At 43.6% G+C, this 19,201-nt stretch overlaps 1 protein-coding gene across 10 annotated transcripts in view; it reads right to left on the bottom strand.

Moving 5' to 3' along the window:
- The window catches only part of MGAT5 (alpha-1,6-mannosylglycoprotein 6-beta-N-acetylglucosaminyltransferase), a 320,132-nt gene that overhangs the window by 180,647 nt on the left and 120,284 nt on the right, over positions 1 to 19,201 (bottom strand). For all 10 annotated transcript variants that reach the window (XM_054699673.1, XM_054699675.1, XM_054699671.1 and 7 more), the window contains one exon: positions 627 to 791. In XM_054699673.1, the coding sequence (XP_054555648.1) occupies positions 627 to 791 (165 nt within the window). The remainder of the gene's footprint in view (positions 1 to 626; positions 792 to 19,201) is intronic.

The raw sequence follows: 19,201 nt of genomic DNA, 5'->3' as shown, positions 1-19,201 counted from the left end.
AGCTCAACCCAATACTCTTCTTCAATTCTGTCCCTATTGCCAGTAGAATAAGATTAAATTCTTTAATTTTTTCTCATAAAGCCTTTATACTAAGGCTTAGACTAATTTTCTAAATCTTGCCTTTATTTACTATTCTGTATAAAACCTCAGCTATATAGTCAATAACACATTTCTACATATCTCATCATTACCTTTCTCCATTATTTCTCCAGAGACTCACAGAAGGCATTTTATACAATGGGAGTTCTTCTTTAACAAAAGGAGAAAATCTACAATACGTAACAGACTTCTGAAACTATGTGATGAAAATGGGGAGGAGGAACTCTAAACATGAGCTTCCCAGATAACCTCCGCATTTCATTCATCCATGCTATATGAATCTTCTAATTAACAGCAAATTCCAGGAGCTTATTATGTGAAATATGTCACAGAAACCACATCATGATGAGAGGCTGTAAAAGCATTTCAACATCTGTTATTCAAAAAGAAATTTAAATGTAGTTTACAAAGGCCATACAAGTTTGTGGGATTCATCTTGCACCAGTAAGAAGCACTGCGCTCCTTTATTAATTTCCTAGTTGAAAGCAGTTGGACTGCCTGTCAGAACAGAGACTTGCAACTCTTACCTGCCACATTAATTTTCTCAAGTGCTACCAAGCTGGGGACAGCTGTTGTGGAGTTGGTCGAGTTTGTTCCTGTGCCATTGATTACAAGGTTGTCCACCTTTGATTCTAACTTGCCAATGCGCTGCAAAATATTATCCAACAACACGGCAAGAGTTTTCTTCAGATCTGTTTAAAAAAAAAAAAAAAAGCATGTTTTACAAAAATTCTTGAGGACCTGTATATTTGTCTGTCATGTTCGTCCACCTGCCCCTCCCACCACGAAAGACAAGTGTCAAAAAATAGTGTTCAATCATCTGTGTTAACAAACCACATTTTAAAGATGACCATCTTCAAATGGCCCAGAGAGTACAATCTCTTCTGCAAGTTTTGCAATAAATGGTATAAAATTATTTCCAGCTACTAGGTTGATAGTGAAAACCCCTTGTTACTTAGCTTTCTACCAAACCATTCTAATAAATCACTTCTCCTTAGAAGCATGATGGTTACTGATACATAGAATGACAATCCAAAGTGCAGCAAGGTACTGAGGTAACTTCTGGATCAAGTTCATTGTTTTTAGTGCTGTGTACTCTAGCATGCTGTGTACTCAAGCATGCTAGGTAACCCAAAGTTAACTATCACCAGAGGGACAAAAACACTTAAAGACCAGACTCGGTTTTTTCAAGAAATGTTTATTTAACAACTACTATGTGCCAGACAGTTCTGCTGGGGGATATTTCTCTTGTGGTAATTTCCTTTAAGAGGATTTTCTTTCTTATACAGCTCATGTTTTGGATTAAAGAATAGTGTACTTTCTTTGCACAAATCACAGTCACATCATCCTTATGTATACATGAATATTTACTATGTTTGTATACAAGGTATTCTGTATACATAAAATAAATGAAATTAGCTCCTCTTTTCTGAAATTTCATAATTAAAGAAAGATATACTAATTTATATATGTGGTACATGTGAGAAAGTTTGAAGGACAATAGGATAGCTATTCCTGTGATTAGAATCCAGACATATTTGTGAACTGGGTCGGGGAGAAGTACACAGTGTGAGTGGCAGGAGGTAGAAAGTTCTCAAGGAAAACAAACGGAAACTGCCACCTTTTATTCGGCCAGGAACAAAACTTGCTCTGAGCAGGTGCTCTAGAAAGAAGGAAGAAAAAACCATCGGTTCACTTGCCCCAGAGCACAACGTCCTTAAGAGGCACTCGGGCAGCCCTATTTTGCCAGGTTGAGAACCTATTCAGAACAGATGTGTGTAATTAACATGGAAATTTGAGCTCTTAGTAGTTTACAGACAGCATTGGTAGGGCTCACTAAAAACAATAAACAAAAAGAAAACCCACATCTTTATCCTGAAAGCATTGTTCCATGTGCTTGGCATAATCTCATCCTTCCCAATACCAAATATCAGTCTTCTTCACAATGTGAAACTCTAGAGCAGCATTTTTACTCATTTAGTCTAAGAAATATATTATTAAGTCTGATTTTGCCCTTCAGTGTATTATCTTACCCACAGGTAGTATGACACACTGGGTATAACATTAGAGTACTGGGGCTAAAAACATGATTATAACAAGAAGTCAAAAGGAAACTGATGTTTCCTGAATCCCTATTATATGCCACATACACAGTAAGAAATCCCATTCTATCTTCACATTTTTATTAGGTAGGTATGACTTCATTTTACAAATGAAAACACTGAGGTGCAGAGACAAGAAATAAGGTACAGAGATAATTAATCAGAATGGAGACTTGATTTAGGTCTGCCTAGCTCCATCATACCTGAAACCAGCCAGAAGTCAAGGGCCAGGGCTAAACAAATAACCCAAGGGTTCTTTTCATCCACAGCCTAGTGACTAAGGGTCCAGACTTTGGAGACAAACTTCCTAGGTTTCCTTATCTATACTGGAATGGTAAGAACAAACCTACTTCTTGGGGTTGTTATGAGGATCTGATGAGTTAATATAAAATCTTTCAAACACTCCTTGGCACATTAGTGAAACAGTGCTTTAGAGGTGCTGTAGTCTAAAGGACAGTGCCCAGCAGAGGACTGGTCACTGTCTGTGGGTTTTCATACACAACGGCAGGATCACTCTGACTCAGGGAACAACAGGGTTTAACAAACATGGGAAATAAGGTGTTCTCAAGGCCACACGTGGCCAGCCATCTCACTCCAGAGAATGTCTATAGTGTCAATAAAAAGTCCTAAACAAAATGTTTTTCACCCAAGATGGTGCCTGTAGGGTAAGGAAAAATGTCAGGCTTTTCTGACCTCCCGCCATCAGGATAGATGATGGATCCTTGTGGTCCTGATTGCATGCCTGATGGCAGCACCTGGAATAGGGTGTGGGCATGTGTAGATGGGATTCACCTGGGCTAAGACTCGGCTTTTAAGGGCGGCGTTACAGGGACGCCAGCAGAAGCTGAAAGAGAAGCCAAGAAGCAGCAGAACGAATGGAAGAGCAGAGAAGCAGAGAGAACGCCGGAGAGCCCAGATAGAGTGAAGACTTGCTGGGGGCTGAGAGAACTACCAGCCTCCCGGCCCCCCAGCACTCCTGCCTGCCATGTACCCGCTAAATCCCAATAAAAGACCTGCAAAAAACCACTGAGAACTCTGACTCCTCCTTTACCCGGTCTGCATAGGATCAGAAAACCTGCACTGTGCCCTGGGTCCATTCCTAGCCCTATACAGTGCCCTCCCGTCAAGAGCCTGAAGCTTGCAGCAGCCAGCAAGCAGCATGCTGGGATCCAACTCACCACAGCTGGTGGGGCCCACAGGTGGGGCAGCGCAGCATAGATGATGCTGCAGCAGCCACAGTCTGAGGTTGGGACAGCACTGGATGCTGGTCCAGACAACAACAGAGGTAGCAGTACTGGGAGGTGGTGATGGACCATTTCCAACTCTTAGAGGTAACCCAGACACAGGGTGCTGGTCACCAGGTCACTAGCTTTACAGCTCTGTGAGTTGTTGGCCCACACCAACAACAAACAGCTCTCTGAAACACCAGGCCAAGGGCCTTTGGTGGGCTGTTCAGGCCATGTCAGAGGCGGCCCACAAGAAGGTGCAGCCGGCCCAGCCTCTGTGACTCTGCGAAGTTTTTCACTTCTCTTCCTTCAGAGGTCAGCTGCTGGGTGCTTCTTTTTTGTCCATTGGCATTCAGGAACCAACTCAGTGAAGCTGAGGCCAGGAACCAAGAGTCGGAGTGTGCATCTCAGCGAGTGCAGGAGGCCCAAGGTGGCGCCTGCCCTGCCTTATATCCTCTTTCGGGGCCCCCACCTACAAGTCTGATTGGACCAGTATCAATCCTATGGCTGATTGGACCATTTACCAATCAGCTCATAGCTTGCACCTGATCGGTCCAATCTACTATCCAGGCACCAAATCCACTGGCTTCTCTACTGCCAGCAGCTGGAGGGAGCCACAGGGCTGGAGCTTGCCCTGTGCTCCCATGCCCACCCCCACGTTCCTCTCTGCAGCCCTAAATCAGGGGCTACATGCCCTGGCGCGGCACAGTAGGAGAACCACTGCGCCTGCCATCACTGCTGGCTTCTGCCTACAGCCTGAACCCCAGTGGGGCCACTGGTAGCTGGCAGTGAAATACCTATCACCTGCTTCTGCATGTATTGCCCACAAGCAGTGCTCTGGGGCCAAGTGCCAGTGCCCCTCGTGTGGGTCTGTTTTAATAAGTACTTTAACTGTATTAAAAACATAAGTGAAACAAAGTTTTCTGCTGGAAAAATGTTCTCAACCTTCCTAAAGGACCCTCTCCCATGGTGCTGCATGGCTTAACCCCCATATTCAAAGGGTCATGAGCTCACCCTCCACCAGGGGCCACAGTCCCATGGTCAGCAAGACTCACATTCTGTCCTTGCACATCAGCAGCTGGCACACGCAGCAGAAGCTGTCACCAGCTCTGCCCTTACACTGAATCTGAAGTGTTGCCTGGTTCTCCAGAGTTCTGAAGACTGTCAGAGGCCGCCTCGCAGCTGGGGGCCAGGGCACAGCTGAGAGGCAGCTGTATTCAGTATAAAGAAACCACTCCTCAAATAAAGGCTATCCATCTCCCCCACCTCAGCATCTTTGCCTGAAGCCTGTACTGCCAGCAAGGAGTCCACTTGTAAAAAAAAAAAATGATATTAATATTCCCAGCAATTGCAGTTAGCCAGACAGAGAAACCTCGTTTCTCTAGTTTGGGTTAAGTCAGTTTCTCAACTTCAACACCAACGACATTTTGGGCCAGATAAATCTTTGTTGAGGGGGGCTCTCCTGGGCCCTGTAGGTCTCTAGACAGTAAATGACAGTAGCAATATCCCCACTGTGACAACCAGAAAGGTCTCCAGACATCACTAATATGTCCCTTGAAGGGTAAAATTGCCCCCACTAGAGAACTACTGAATTGGGCACATTTTTCCAATGCTTGCCTTGCCTGCTTTCTCCCCTCCACTGCCCGTAGGTGCAGATATTGAGAGAGAACTGTGACAGAGGGTTATGGGTCAGGGAATGGCCATGAGAAGCAACTCGCTTGAATTTGCATTATGTGTGAATTCCACTCATGGAGGCACTGGCGATATAGCCACATTATGATGGAAGAATAACGAGGGAGGTTGGCCTTCCTATGGAAGCGGACAGAAGGCAGACCATGCTAATAGTCCCTGCAGGGCTGGTAACCTTCTGCAATGATGTTGGCAAGATTACTGGACAAGAGTCCCCGACACAGTTGTTGGTAACAGTCACTGGTGGCACAAACCCTAGGTAGGATTTGAAGTTGTCACAGCAGCATTAAGATTCTTTCTTGATTCTTAATATACAGTCCACCAATAAATATGATCTACTATCTCTTATTGGTCCCACCTACCAGAGACTGACCTTTTGTAACTCTGTGACAAGGTACAAATAAGCGAAATCACGACGTTGGGAAGGATACTGATGTTCACTATTACAACTACTGCCACAACACCGCTACTGCTGCTACTATTCTACCATCACTACCACCATTTATTTAGCTATTTCTGCCAGTTACCATCAGTCATCTACATGGATTAATCCTTCCAGGACAACATGAACATGAGCTGTTGTTCCCAGCCGCATTTCACAGACACTTAATCTCTGTTGTGATTTACTTAACTTGCCCCAGTTGACTACAGACCCAGGGTTAAAACCCAGGTCTAGTCCTACAACCTACGCCTACCATGTAAACAAACTTCCCTGAACCACTAGGGACCAGCTTGCCAGCAAGCATCTCTAATCTGCTGCTTCTGAATACTCTTTTCAGGGATTAGCCTTGGGGCTTTGCCATGTGTTTTAGTTAAATCATATCCCAACCACCCTCAAGACTCACTAATGCCACTGTTCTGTGAGCAACTCCAACACTAAAAAAAGAAAGACTATGCCTGTCCATACCATCTGCTTTAAAATGAAAGTAGATTTTAAGACCACGAAAAACCTTGGGTTCCCCAAGCATTTTTACCTGGATAATCATGTTTTCTCTCCCAATATGAAGAGGGAAAAAGCCCACTTTAAACACAAGCAACTATTTGAGTCACTATTCAAAACAGTCCCACATCAGATAAAAGATTCCACTCCTAGGTATTTACCCAATGGACACAGAAACATTAATTCAAAAGGGCACCTGCACCCCTATGTTTATAGCAGCACTATTTACAATAGCTAAGCTATGGAAACAACCCAAATGCCCAAAAATAGAAATAGATGACTGGATAAAGAAGATGTGGCATATATACACAATGGAATATTACTCAGCAATCAAAAAAAGGTAAACTCATGCAATTTGCAGCAACATGGATGGAGCTAGAAGGAATCATGTTCAGCGAAATAAGCCAGAAAGAAAAAGAAAATACCAGATAGTCTCACTCACAGCAGGAATTTAGAAAACCTAAATAAGGGGCCAGAAAAAAGACTAATTATAATAAAGACAAAATCAAAATCAACAAGCAACTATAAACCAGAGACACACTATGGGGGGTGGGGAGGAGGAAGGATTAGGGTCAAAATACAGGAGATGGGAATTGTATGGGGACTATAACCAAAATGAAAATGCATCCACTGAAAAATGAAAAATGATGTAAGAATTATGTGAAATTAAAAAAGAGATACTGTCAATAAAGAATGCCAAGTCCATCTTTGTATCCTTACCCACTTGCACAGGGTCTCTAGCATGATAGTGCTCAGTTAATATGCATTACATAAGTGATTGAATAATCAGCCAACCAAAAAATGAACTGTCTAATAACAAAATTATACCTTTCATAAATTGTACATTTCTAGGTGATAAAATTATTCCTCACCTTTGAGTTCTGCAGAAAAACCTGTAAAAACTGTTAACAACCTTACTGTAATTTTAAATACTAGAGGTTTTTTGTTTGTTTCTAGTCTTTTTTTAAGATTTATGTGTGCAAGAACTGGGGTACAGGCCAGAGGTGTGTGTGTGTGTGGGGTGAGAGGATTCCCCAGAGACAGAGTGGGGAGCAGAACAGGAGGATCTACTGAAATACACTGCTGAGGGGAGCAGTGAGCGAGTCAGGAGAGGTCTGCTGCGCCATGTGGGTAGCTCCCTGGCTGGGGATCGAACTTGTGCTGCAATGGCTGCAGACAGCTTCATAGGTTGCATCCTAACCCCTTGCACCACCAGGGAGGTCCTGTTTTTCGTCTTAATGATAACCCAATTATCCAATAAGACTTTATAACCAAGAATAATTATAAAGAGTTTAATAAAGGAGGGTGAAAATATTCCTCCAAATTCTAGTATAATTTTACATTTATCATTGTTTTACAATTATTATAGCAATAAAATGTATCTTCAGCAGGATTACTATTTTCAGTTACTAACAGGTTTTGAAAGAGTTGTATGTGCTTCAAAGCTTTACCAATACAAATTTAATCTCAATACTACCACCACAATTCCGCATTCCTAAAACTAACTGTACATGATAAAGGTGAGCTCAAAGTAGGTGAAAACACTTCGAATAGTCCTCTGGGGAAAGTAGGGTTTCATTTCTATCATGCCAGAATTTTTTTGATAAAGGGAGAGATAGACAAAATCTTAGGAAGAGGTGGTCTGACAACTTCTATAAAAATGTGCACATGAAGTCATGACATTGGTAGTAAGAAGGTGATTGGCAGATACTGTCTCATCCTGGGAGCAGAACAGCCCAAGGCATATCACAGCCAGCTACACTTTTTACAGCTGTCATGTAAGGAGACGAGATCTTAGCACCAAGGAAGATCACACTGCAGAATAAAAGTGAGTAGGTCTATGAGTTTACGGTTTGTGAGACTGGGTGGTGAACCCTGATTGCCCAGATCATATGGTCAATCAACATTTGAGGATTTATCAAGAAAGTCTGTGCTTAGAGCTCTGGTGGTTCTGCTGGACCCATACTGTAGCCTGGGAACATATTCCAAAGCAGTGGTTCTCCAGCCTGCTCACAATCAGGCTTACCTGTGCTGCCAGTTCCCAGACCCCATCCTCAGAACTACAAAACCCACACGTCAAGGATTCTGGACACAGCCATAGTGGAGAACTATGTTTATGATGCAGCCACCATGATTTAGTGACATAGAACCAACCGCGCAATGAGCAAGGACTTACAGCTGAACTGCCCAAAATAATTTACATCTGTGCTTTCTCCTAATGCAAATCCCTCTTCACCATAGTGGCCCACAGAGGCAATGAGCCACAGAGGCAGTGAGCCACAGAGCACTTTCACTGTGCTGAGAAACCAGCAAAGACAGGGTGTTAATGAAAAAGGAATGTGCTAATAAAAAAAGAATTAACTCCAATCTCTCCTTCCCAATGACAGCCTGGACTGTCAAGTTTCATCAATTCTATATTTTTAAATTACTTTTAAACTGACCTTTCCACAGAAAGATTATACAGTTATCATCAAGACCAAAATACAGTGCATTCATTATGTACAAGGACATTCAAAGCAATGTTAGTTCTTAAAAAGATAGTGTCATTTATTACAGGTAAGACCTGGAATCTCCCCAAATAGCCAATAAAAAGATTACATTATAGTACACCTATCCCTTCATAAGGGAACAAATCTCTAGATTGGAAACTCCAAGGCCCAGATCTGTCTTATTATCCCTGCTTCTCACCACTATCTATTACTACCAGGAACTGATAAATATTTGTTGAATGGATAGCTGAAAAAGAAAAAGTATGACCATTAAAAAAATCCAATGACATCAGAAAGTACAATAAAGATGAGTTTTAAAGACTGTATATAAAATATCCCAATTTACTGAAAACAAACATGCACATACTTATTCATTTAAAAAAGGAATGGAGGGAAATCAAAATTTATCTGAGTTTTGAGGAATATTATATTTTTTATTCTTTATTTGTAAGGATACGAAAGTGGGTGTGCCGTCATCTCTGTCATTGTGTTTTTTATTGACAACATATTTTGGATCAGTTATTTTAAATAGAGGTTCAAATAGCTGCTTGAGCTGAAAATGTACTGCATTTTCTTTCAGACTGAAACATGCCTAGGCCAGGCAAATGCCTAGAGAGTGGAAGGTTTTTCAGGTCTTATATTCCATATGTTGTCAATTTTATATCAATGTATTTTAAAATAAATACAATGTAGTGACTTGTACCACCAGAAGGAAAAGATACAAGTGGGCTGGTATTAGGTAGAACTCTCTCAGTCACAGATCCACACTTCCTTATCTCATTGAAATTCCTCAAGTCACACAGTGGACAATTCATTTGCACTAAATTTACACACCTGCCTTCAGCCTGCAGTTGTCATGGCAGAATCAGGACACAAAAGGGTGTCAAAAGGTGCTCATAAAGTCAAAGAGCAGCTCAGATGCTCAGTAGACCTTCTCTATGAGTTATAAAAATGGATTCAAGTTTTTTTTTTTTTTTAAGATTTACTTATTTATACAAGAACCGGGGTACAGGCCAGAGGCACAGGAGGGTGAGAGGATTCACCAGAGACAGAGCGGGGAACAGTACAGGCAGACTGTCTGAAAACACTGCTGATGAGGGGAGCAGCGGACAAGACAGGAGAGGTCTGCTGTGCCATGTGGGTTTCTTCCTGGCCAGCCAGGAATCGAACCAGCACTGCTGAGGCTGAGGACAGCTTCACAGCGCTGCTCTCAACCCACTGAGCCACGGGGAAGGCCCTGGATTCAAGCTTTGACTCCAACTTGTACCTGGAAGTAAATGTTATTTCTGAGATGCTTCAGGGGGTGTGCTTGGCATTTCAAGGAAATTTCTAAGCAGCAGAAGTGGAGAAAAGATCATATCTAGGCCTGTTCATGGTTTCAAGTGCTTTGTGGGACCAAATATTCAGAATAGAGTTCTTGTGCTGCTCTCAATTTTCCTAATACCTAGTCAGCCGCATGGAATAGGAGTGAAGGTTATGAGCCTTTTGAGGGGGAGAGGACTCGAGCTATTCAGACTTTTCTATGGAAAAAGACTCAGGCTCTGAGCAACTAAGCCCATTTTGTCAAGGTCCTCAACTGTGACTCTGGAACCCACACCTTCCAGTCAAGAAAGGGCAGCCTTGGAACAAGGCCCCTTCTAGCCCACACCACCGACAGTACCTAGAGCACCCTCTTCACTCACATCGGTTATGTCCTGGCTCATAAAGGGAAGTTTTGTCACCTGAGCAGGGCCATGCCAAACACATTTCCTGGTTCCAGAATGCCCCTATCACTCCATGTTGGACGCTACCACACCTTCAGACGAGGACCCGGAAGAAGCCAAAGGGTGCCTGTCTAGAGTTCAGAGCAAGTTTCAGCTGGCACAGAGCCTGGTATCAGTGCTGTGGGAGCAGCCCCAGGTGATTCTGGAAGACAGCGCTGCCTGTCCTTGTTTAAGAGTGCGGTGGCAAGTTTTCCTTCCTCTGGAGAAAAACCTATTTCTTATGTCTGGTTGGGCCTGATCCCTGTGAATACTAAGAGCAGCTACAAAAGTAGTTCCTTAAGCCCTGTGCTCAAATAAACAATTTCAGGTCTACTTGGAGAATTCTGGTTGGGTGGTAACAGACGCAGGTACATGCAGACCAAGATTAAAGGAACTGACAATGACAAACACATTTTACTACTCTAAGTGTATTTATTAATAAGCTTTGTCATATGCGATCCTTACAACAACTGTATGAGGAAAGTATTGTTACATCCTATCTCACAGAAGAGGAAACCGGTTTTGAAACAGCAGTGACTTGCCCGAGGTCACATCTCTCATACAGAGATCTTGCACAGCCACATAAGAACACATTCTCACTGCCTTCCAGAACAAACAACAGTTCCCACATCAGGATCATGCATAATAGCTACTTAGATCCTGCTAGATGCAGACTCCTTATGGAATCTTTTCTCTTTTCCTGTATCTCTATAAACATTACCGTGGTTTTCAACTTAGCCCCTGCTGAAACTATATCGCACAGGAGGTTCCAGGGTATGGGGACAGGTGGCCTGCAAGCTATTCATTCATGGCTCCTACTATGTGGTGGGCATGTGCCAAGCCTTGGGGCACAGTGGGAAACAAAACCAAAATCCCTGCTTTTTATTTATTTTTTTAGACTTTTTTTTTTTCCCAAGATTTATTTATTTATACAAGCACTGGGTACAGTCAGAAGCGTGGGAGGGTGAGAGAATTCACCAGAGCCAGAGCAGGGAGCAGAGCAGGCAGAAGGACCAAAGTACACTGCTGAGGGGAGCAGCGGGCGGCAGGAGAGGTCTGCGTGCCATGTGGGACCCTCCTCCGGTGGCCAGGGAGCAGCCGGGGATTGAACTGGCGCTGCAGAGGCTGCAGGAAGCTTCACAACCCAGCGCTCAACCGCTGCGCCACCAGGGAGGCCCAAAATCCCTGCTTTTTAGGGATTACATTCTAAGCAGGGAAGAGAGATGATAAATAAAATAAACATGTGATGACAGGTATAGCAAACGACATGGAGAATGGGAACAAAGCAGGGGTTGGGCCCTACTTCAATGAAGGAAGGACACTGGAGTTGGACTCCGCTTTGGAAAAGAGAACAGAAGAGGAGGGGAGACCTGTGCCATTGGGAAGGAAGGTAACAGATGGAGGAACAAGCAAATCAGTGGTTCAGGGCCTTCCTAGTGGTGCAAGGGGTTAAGATGCAACCTATGAAGCTGTCTGCAGCTACTGCAGCACGAGTTCGATCCCTGGCCAGGGAGATACCCACATGGTGCAGCAGACCTCTCCTGACTCACCCGCTGCTGCCCTCAGCAGTGCATTTCAGTCAGTCTGCCTGTTCTGCTCCCCACTGTCTCTGGGGAATCCTCTCACCACCACCACCCGCACCCCTCGCACCTCTGGCCTATATCCCAGTTCTTGTATGCATAAATAAATAAACCTTAAAAAAAATCAGAGGTTCAGAGATAGGAAAGTGTTTAGCCATCACCCACCGGCTGGTGCCAGAAGACAACTACAGGGCCAAGGTGGACGGTTCTACTGGGTGGCCACAGAAGCATGAGGTTGGGGCATTTAGTTCTGATCAAAAAAAGAGCAGAAAGAAGTTGGCAAGAGGAAGTTATTACAGGCACCAGGAAGACGAGGAATACAGCTTCAGGGGCCAGGACATTCTGTGCCTCAGAGTCAAACCAGTCATATGTGCATTCCCTCCTCACACCAGGCCTGGAAGCAGCAGCAGCGGTGTGGCACGGAAGAACAAGTCTTGTTGATGCGGGGAGGAGCAAAATGAGCCTCCAGTTCTTCTCAGAGACCCATATCCTGGTGATTCCTGTCTAAATCACTCCTGAGGTCTTCCGCAGACTTCCGGCCTACTGGGCGTGTGAACTTGGCCTGGCTGGGACGGGAGGCTGCACCAATACCATAGATCACTGGAAAAGTCCCAAGCCCCAAAGAGGACTATTTTAGATTTCAAGAATTTTAAAGCAGAAAGCCTTTCTTTAATCATACCAGCCACATCACTGCAGAGTAACCAAGGCTTCCTTACACCAAACAACCCAGCGTTTTTCCCCCTACCGGTTTTATTCCAGGAACAGTTTATTCCCCCAAGGGCAGGAAATTTTTGCTTCTGCGATGGTGGTTTTCCACATCACCTGAACCCTCAGAAAAACAGGCCATTGATGACATTTATAGGAACAAGGGTAAAAAAAAAAAAGTAAAAACCTTTTCAAAAATATTCTTTACAGGCTTGTATCTCTAATGAATCTAATTTAAGTGTTTTCCTTTTCTTCTTTTTCATAGGACAGGTGGAATGAAACACTTGTGAAAATGGTTGTCTGAACTCAGATGACCCAGACCTGCAACCCCTTTTCAGAGTCACCTCAGCAGCCAGGTCAGTGTCACAGTGGGGCGTCCCACTGCCTTCCAAGCAGAAACCAAAGTTATGTCAATGTCTTAAGAACGGGCACCCCCAGGCCAATGAGAGCCACCTGAAGCCCAAAGCGATGCTCATTCGAGACTAGCATCCAAAAACCCTACCTGGTTCTTCACTCCGTACCCTACGCATGCCCCACCTCCTTGAGGAAACAGGAAGAACTTCCTTCTTAGCTCCCTGACTGTACTTCCTTTCCTGCCTGTTCCTCAGACACCACTGCCCTCCACACTGCTCCCTGCTCAGCTGCAGCAGCCTCCATCCTGCAGTGCACACGCCTGCCTTGGTGCCTTCTGCCTGGTATGCTCTGCCTTCAACTCCCTCCCCACATCTCACCAGGGACCCCCTGGTGTCACTAGTGTTAAAAGACACCTTCTGGGAAAGATCTTCTGTGACCTTCTCAGCCTAAGGACGCTTTCTTAAAATCACATGTCCCAGTGTCATTATTCTTTTTGGAATTTTAAATGTATCTCACATTCTCTTGTTGAGGTATTATTCTCCCTTCCAAAAAGAACATAACCTTCATGAGAGCAGGGAGCTAGTCTTCCAGTCATGTAAACAAAGCTGCACACACTTGCAGCCAGTAACAGACATTTATTTCTCAAAGTGCCAGGCTAGAGGGTAACAGCCAAGGGGACAGTCCCAGAAGTTCAGTGAATCAGGAGACAAGATAAGGCAGAGCAGGAGGAGTCAAGGAAGGGCAGGTTTACAGACCTGGAGGACAAGGGGAACAGATTCTGAGGGCACGGGCGAGCCCTACACAATCCTCTCTGGAGTGTCAGAGAAGCTGAAGGCTGACAGCTGCCTCACCCTCAGCCTGTGGCCTCTCCAGTGTAGAGGTAGTGCCTGGAGAAACAAGTAGGTGAACCACCACAGGGTTAATAAGATGTGGATGAGCCATGGGGGCAGTCTCTGGTCAGCCCATTTCCATTTTTGTTAATTAGAGAACACAAGTGGACCAGGCCTGTCCCTTTAGATAAAAGGTGGTCACTGGGGATCAGAATTTGGGTCAGGCCATCAGAGACAGAGATCAATTCACCTCACAAACAAGAACAGCATTGAAGGGGCTGAGTGACACCACTCATGACGTAATTCCCGAGAAGTCACTGACAGGCATGACCCTGCCGGGTGTACTGGGACACGCAGTTGAGGCTGCTCCACAAACTCCTCCCGAGTTACAGAGATGGGTATGGCAATGCCCTCCACACCCCAAGAATGAATGTTCCCACTGTTCCATATCTTCCAGGCCCCACTTTTGAATTTCCAAAGCCCCAAAGAAGTTCAAAAGTCTCCTTTCAAATCACTAAGACAGGGTGGGGGAGGGGAGATACTGGTCCAGCTTTCTACTGTTGCTTGAGAACTTGTCACATTAGCAATGACAGCAACTTCACGACAGTTCCCTGTCCACACTTCCACATTTGCCTGGTGAGGGGGGATCGACACCCCACTCTAAAAGTTCTTGTGTCTCCAGGGGCAGGCCAGGCAGCCAGGATATGGCAAAGCCACAAAATGGCTGACACCAAAGCTCGCACTCCCAACTGCTAACCTCTCCACCTGCCACTCAGAAGAAGAATTTCCATGCAACAGAGAAACACTGCATTTAGATGTGTACCTTGTGAAGCAGATGTCCTGAGAGCATCCAAAGTCAGAGATAAGGGAGTCATGGCACCCCAAACAAGGTAGAAAGACTGACTCATGGACTTTCTACATCAGGTATTTACAAGCATTTTGGGCAAAGGATCAACAGTGAACATTTTAGGCTTTGCTGTCTCTGTGGCAAACACTGGGCTCTGCCATTGTAGTGCAAAAGCAGTCACAGACGATGAATAAATAATGGGGTGGGCTGGGTTCCAAGATGCTTCATACACAAAAATAGGAGGATCCAACCCAAGGCCAGAGTTTGCTGACCATGCCTTAGACCCTTGGAGCCCTGGAAAATTGTTGAGTCAGGAGGGACATGATCAGATGAGTGTTTAGGATGAACTATGTTGACTGCCCAGAGATGGAGTCAGCATGTTTTAGATGTTCTATGGAATAAATACTGGTACTATTAAGTTTCTGTTATTACAGTTGAAAACACATAAGGTCGCTGTGCTTCAATAAAACTTTGTTTACACAGACAGAGGTCCAAATTTAACCAACCGATCATAGTTTACTGAACCCTGCTGCTCCAGGATCTCAAATAATGGATTCTAATAAACTGCTGATAATCTAAAATCAGCCACTGTGACTCTCCAAACACCTGCCACAGCCACTAAGGACTCATTTATCTCCTATAAAGAGCCTCCAATTTTATCAATATGGGGATGGGGAAAGAAAGGATGGGGGTTTTATTTTTTGTCGATTAAGTGGACTTATTCTAGGTAGCCACCAGCTTTTCACTCTTTCAGATCATCTGGGTGGTATTCTGTACACAGGCTACTTTTGTGGCAGAAAAAGAGACTGCAAACCAATGACTCATAAATCTCATCCCCCCTCCACCAGCCCAGCTAGACCACTGAACACCCGCAGTCTCTGCATCTCCATTTGACATTGCCCACAGAGATGCCAGCCTACTGACACATCCCCAACTGATACTGATGGATTTTAGGGGAGGCACACATTTGTAGAATGGCTCTCAGGTTCCCAAGACTAGCCCTAAACTAGACCAACCTACTCAATACCAGTCGCTGAGGGCCAGAACTGGGAACCAGGGAGAAGGCTAGGATGCCAAACTTTAAATAACAAAAACCAGGTATCTGCTTGAGAACTTTCCATGAGACAAAGCTATTGGATAACTGTTGCTGTTTCTACTCTTAGTGTCGTATTCTCCAAAACGGGAAGGTGGCAATTTTCTCCCTCCATTTATTTTTTTTTAAAGATTTATTTATGCATACAAGAGCTGAGGTGAAGGTAAGAGACGTGGTGGGTGAGAGGATTCACCAGAGACAGAGTGGGAGCAGAACAGGCAGATGTACTGAAATATACTGCTAAGGGGAGAAGAGGGCAAGTCAGGAGAGGTCTGCTGCACCATGTTGGTCACCTCCCTGGCTGGTGACGAACTAGTGCTGGTGACGAACTCGTGCTGCAGTGGCCACCAATAGCTTCACAGAGCTGCAATCTCAACCTCTTGTGCCACCAGGGAGGCCCCTCCTCCTTCCCCTTTTCTACATTTTTAATTACCACAACTAGGGGGCACACTACGGCATCTTGTGGGAAGAAACAGCAGAGATCCTGCTAAACACCCTAAAATGCTGGAACACATATCACCAACAAAGAATAACCCAGTCCCAAGTGTCAGTAGTGCCAAGGGGAGAAAATGGGACTTCACACAATATGACAGTGCCTCAAGCACCTATTCACAATCCAATTAAATTTCAGAAACTCAGCTCCAAAGACCACTTTGATTGATATGGCTGGTTGATTAGATGAAAGAGAGAAACAGCAGTGTGAGTTAAACTTGCTGATGGAGCTGTTTGTTGTCTCTTTGTTGTTTTGAGAAAGAAAAATTACTTTGCTGAGATTAATCTATAAAGAAAGCTGGAACAAATAATTTCTGTAGTTTCTTTGAGCTCCAAAGTCTTATGCATATAATAAGATGGGTGAAATTCTAACTTTTATGTTAGAGTTTTCTGGTAACTTCCCCCAAACCATGAAATCTCTATGAGGTTAAAAAGTGAAGGCCTGGGTCTCCCGTGGTGGCACAGTGGTTGAGCGCTGGGCTGCGAAGCTGCCTGCAGTCTCTGCAGCACCAGTACGATCCCCGGCTGCTGGCGAGGGTTCCACATGGTGCACAGACCTCTCCTGCTGCGCCTGCTGCTCCCCTCAGCAGTGTATTTCATTGGCCTGCCTGTTCTGTTTCCCGCTCTGGTGAATTCTCTCACCCTCCCGAGCTTCTGACTGTACCCAGTGCTTGTATAAATAAATAAATAAATCTTAAAAAAAGAAAAAACTGAAAGCCAGATCACTGTGCTTTGGAATATGGAGAAAGGCTACTGAGATATTTAAGAGTACACAAGAAATAAAGTCCAAATAAACAACTGGATAAATTGAAAGTTTGTACATTTACCATTCGTGTAGGAAGAAAGTGCTACTGAATTAATATCCATCACCCCCCAAAAAATATCCATCACCCCCAAAACGTATAACATGGATTGCCCTCAATCAGAAACTTGAAAACAGCATCTGTTTTACTTGTTACAGTTTACCTATTACACACTGGTATTAACATTGGCAACAATATATTTTTTCCTGACAGTCTACCTACAGTATTCAGGAAACATTATAAAGGATCAAAGTCCATAAGTAAAAATGCACCCTCTCTCTAAAGAAGGTAGATGGCCTATAGGCACATGAAAATATCCAACATCACTTATTATTATAAGGAAATTGCAAATTCAAAACCACAATGAGAAGCCACCTCACTCTTCTGAGAAAGGCCCATATTAAAAAGAATGGAAACAACAAATGTCGGCAAGGGAGCGGGGGAAATGGGAACATACACTCATCCATTATAGGTGGAAAGGTAATTTGGTGCAGCCTCTATGGAAAATGGTATGGAAATCCCTTAAAAAAATGAAAAAGGAAATGGCATATGATCCATCAATACCACTTCTAGGCATTTACCCAAAGCATATAAAAATTCTAACACCAAAAGATTTATGCACTCCTGTGCTCCTAGCAGAATTATTTAAAATAGCCAAGTCATGGAACCAACCTTAGTGCCCAACAGACAACTGGATAAAGAAATTGTGGAATAGACACTCAATAGAATACTACTCAGCTAATTAAAAAAGATGAAATAGTGCCTTTTAGGACAAAATGTACAGATCTTAATGTGGTTATACTAAGTTAAATAAGTCAAAGTAAAAAACACATACTGGAGAGTTATTTGTAGAAAATAAATAAACGAAGATCACATACCGGCAAAGCACAGTAAAAATAATTCTTAGATTATGTGAAAAAATGCAGCAATTACCGAGGGGTTGGTGGGGAGGGAGGAAGAGCTAGGGAAGGAAGGCAGTAGGTCACTGGCTTGGGAGTTTTGGTAGAGGTGAGTGAAGCATGTGTACATGGAGGTGTGAAAATGTAACCCAAAGTCAGGGAGTATTTTAAATGGCTGACATATAAAATTTGAGGGGAAATTTTTTTTTTTAAAGTAATTTTTTTTAAAGATTTATTTATTTATATTTATACAAGCACTGGGTACAGTCAGAGCGCGGGAGGGTGAGAGAATTCACCAGAGCCAGAGCGGGGAGCAGAGCAGGCAGAAGGACCGAAGTACACTGCCGAGGGGAGCAGCGGGCGGCAGGAGAGGTCTGCGCGCCATGTGGGACCCTCCTCTGGTGGCCAGGGAGCAGCCGGGGATCAAACCGGCGCTGCAGAGGCTGCGGGCAGCTTCGCAACCCAGCGCTCAACCGCTGTGCCACTGGGGAGGCCCTGAGGGGAAATTTTTAAAACAATAATTTAAAACTTTAAGAATAACAAAATCTAGTTGTTTTTCAACATGGCCTTGAAAAAGTCACTTTTTTTAAAATCCATCAGATCAAAAAAAGGTGGCATTTTATTTGGACATATTAAAAGAAAATGTCTATAGAGATTACCAAATCTTGAGGGAATTGACTAAATGCAGACAGTGTGATAGTAGACACTGTAAAAGAATTTTCAGTTATCCATTGAAAGTTACCACTTTTAATGAAAAATATAATAAAAATATGTAAATATATAATTCTTTAAAATCTACAAATTTTAATAACCAAGTTTCCTGGATCCTTTCAAAAAGAAAAAAGTACATGTAAAACTGAGAATGATTGCCTGTATTTGAACTCAAGCTTCAACCTATTACCGCATATTTTCAGGAATCATGATTTGAACTTCACACACTTCAAGGAATGTTACCAGACTAGGTCACAAAGTGGAAACCAACCTTTCTCTACCCCATCAATCCATTCTCCTAGCTTGTTTAATATTTAATGCTCCAAACCCTGAGGACACCGAAGTCTCTGCTCAATGATTAGTCTTGTCAACGAAGAAAACCAGGTCATCTTTTATAGATCAAGAAAACCAGGTCATCTTCTATAGATCAAGTCTATTTCTACACTCAGTGACCACAAGAGAGTTAGACCAAGGGTTCCCCAAAACACAGTATGACACATTTCTCTCGCAATTTTTGCATTCTAGTTGCATACATATATAGTTTAAGTGTTATACATATACGATCGGTATATATATTTTATGTATATGTAAAAGATCAGA

The sequence above is a fragment of the Talpa occidentalis genome, unplaced genomic scaffold (genome assembly GCF_014898055.3).
Source record: "Talpa occidentalis isolate TD23 unplaced genomic scaffold, MPIMG_talOcc4v2.1 talOcc4.3, whole genome shotgun sequence".
NCBI classification, from domain to species: domain Eukaryota; kingdom Metazoa; phylum Chordata; class Mammalia; order Eulipotyphla; family Talpidae; genus Talpa; species Talpa occidentalis.
Note: the sequence above shows the minus strand (reverse complement) of the source record. Positions and strands in the feature narration are given on the sequence as shown.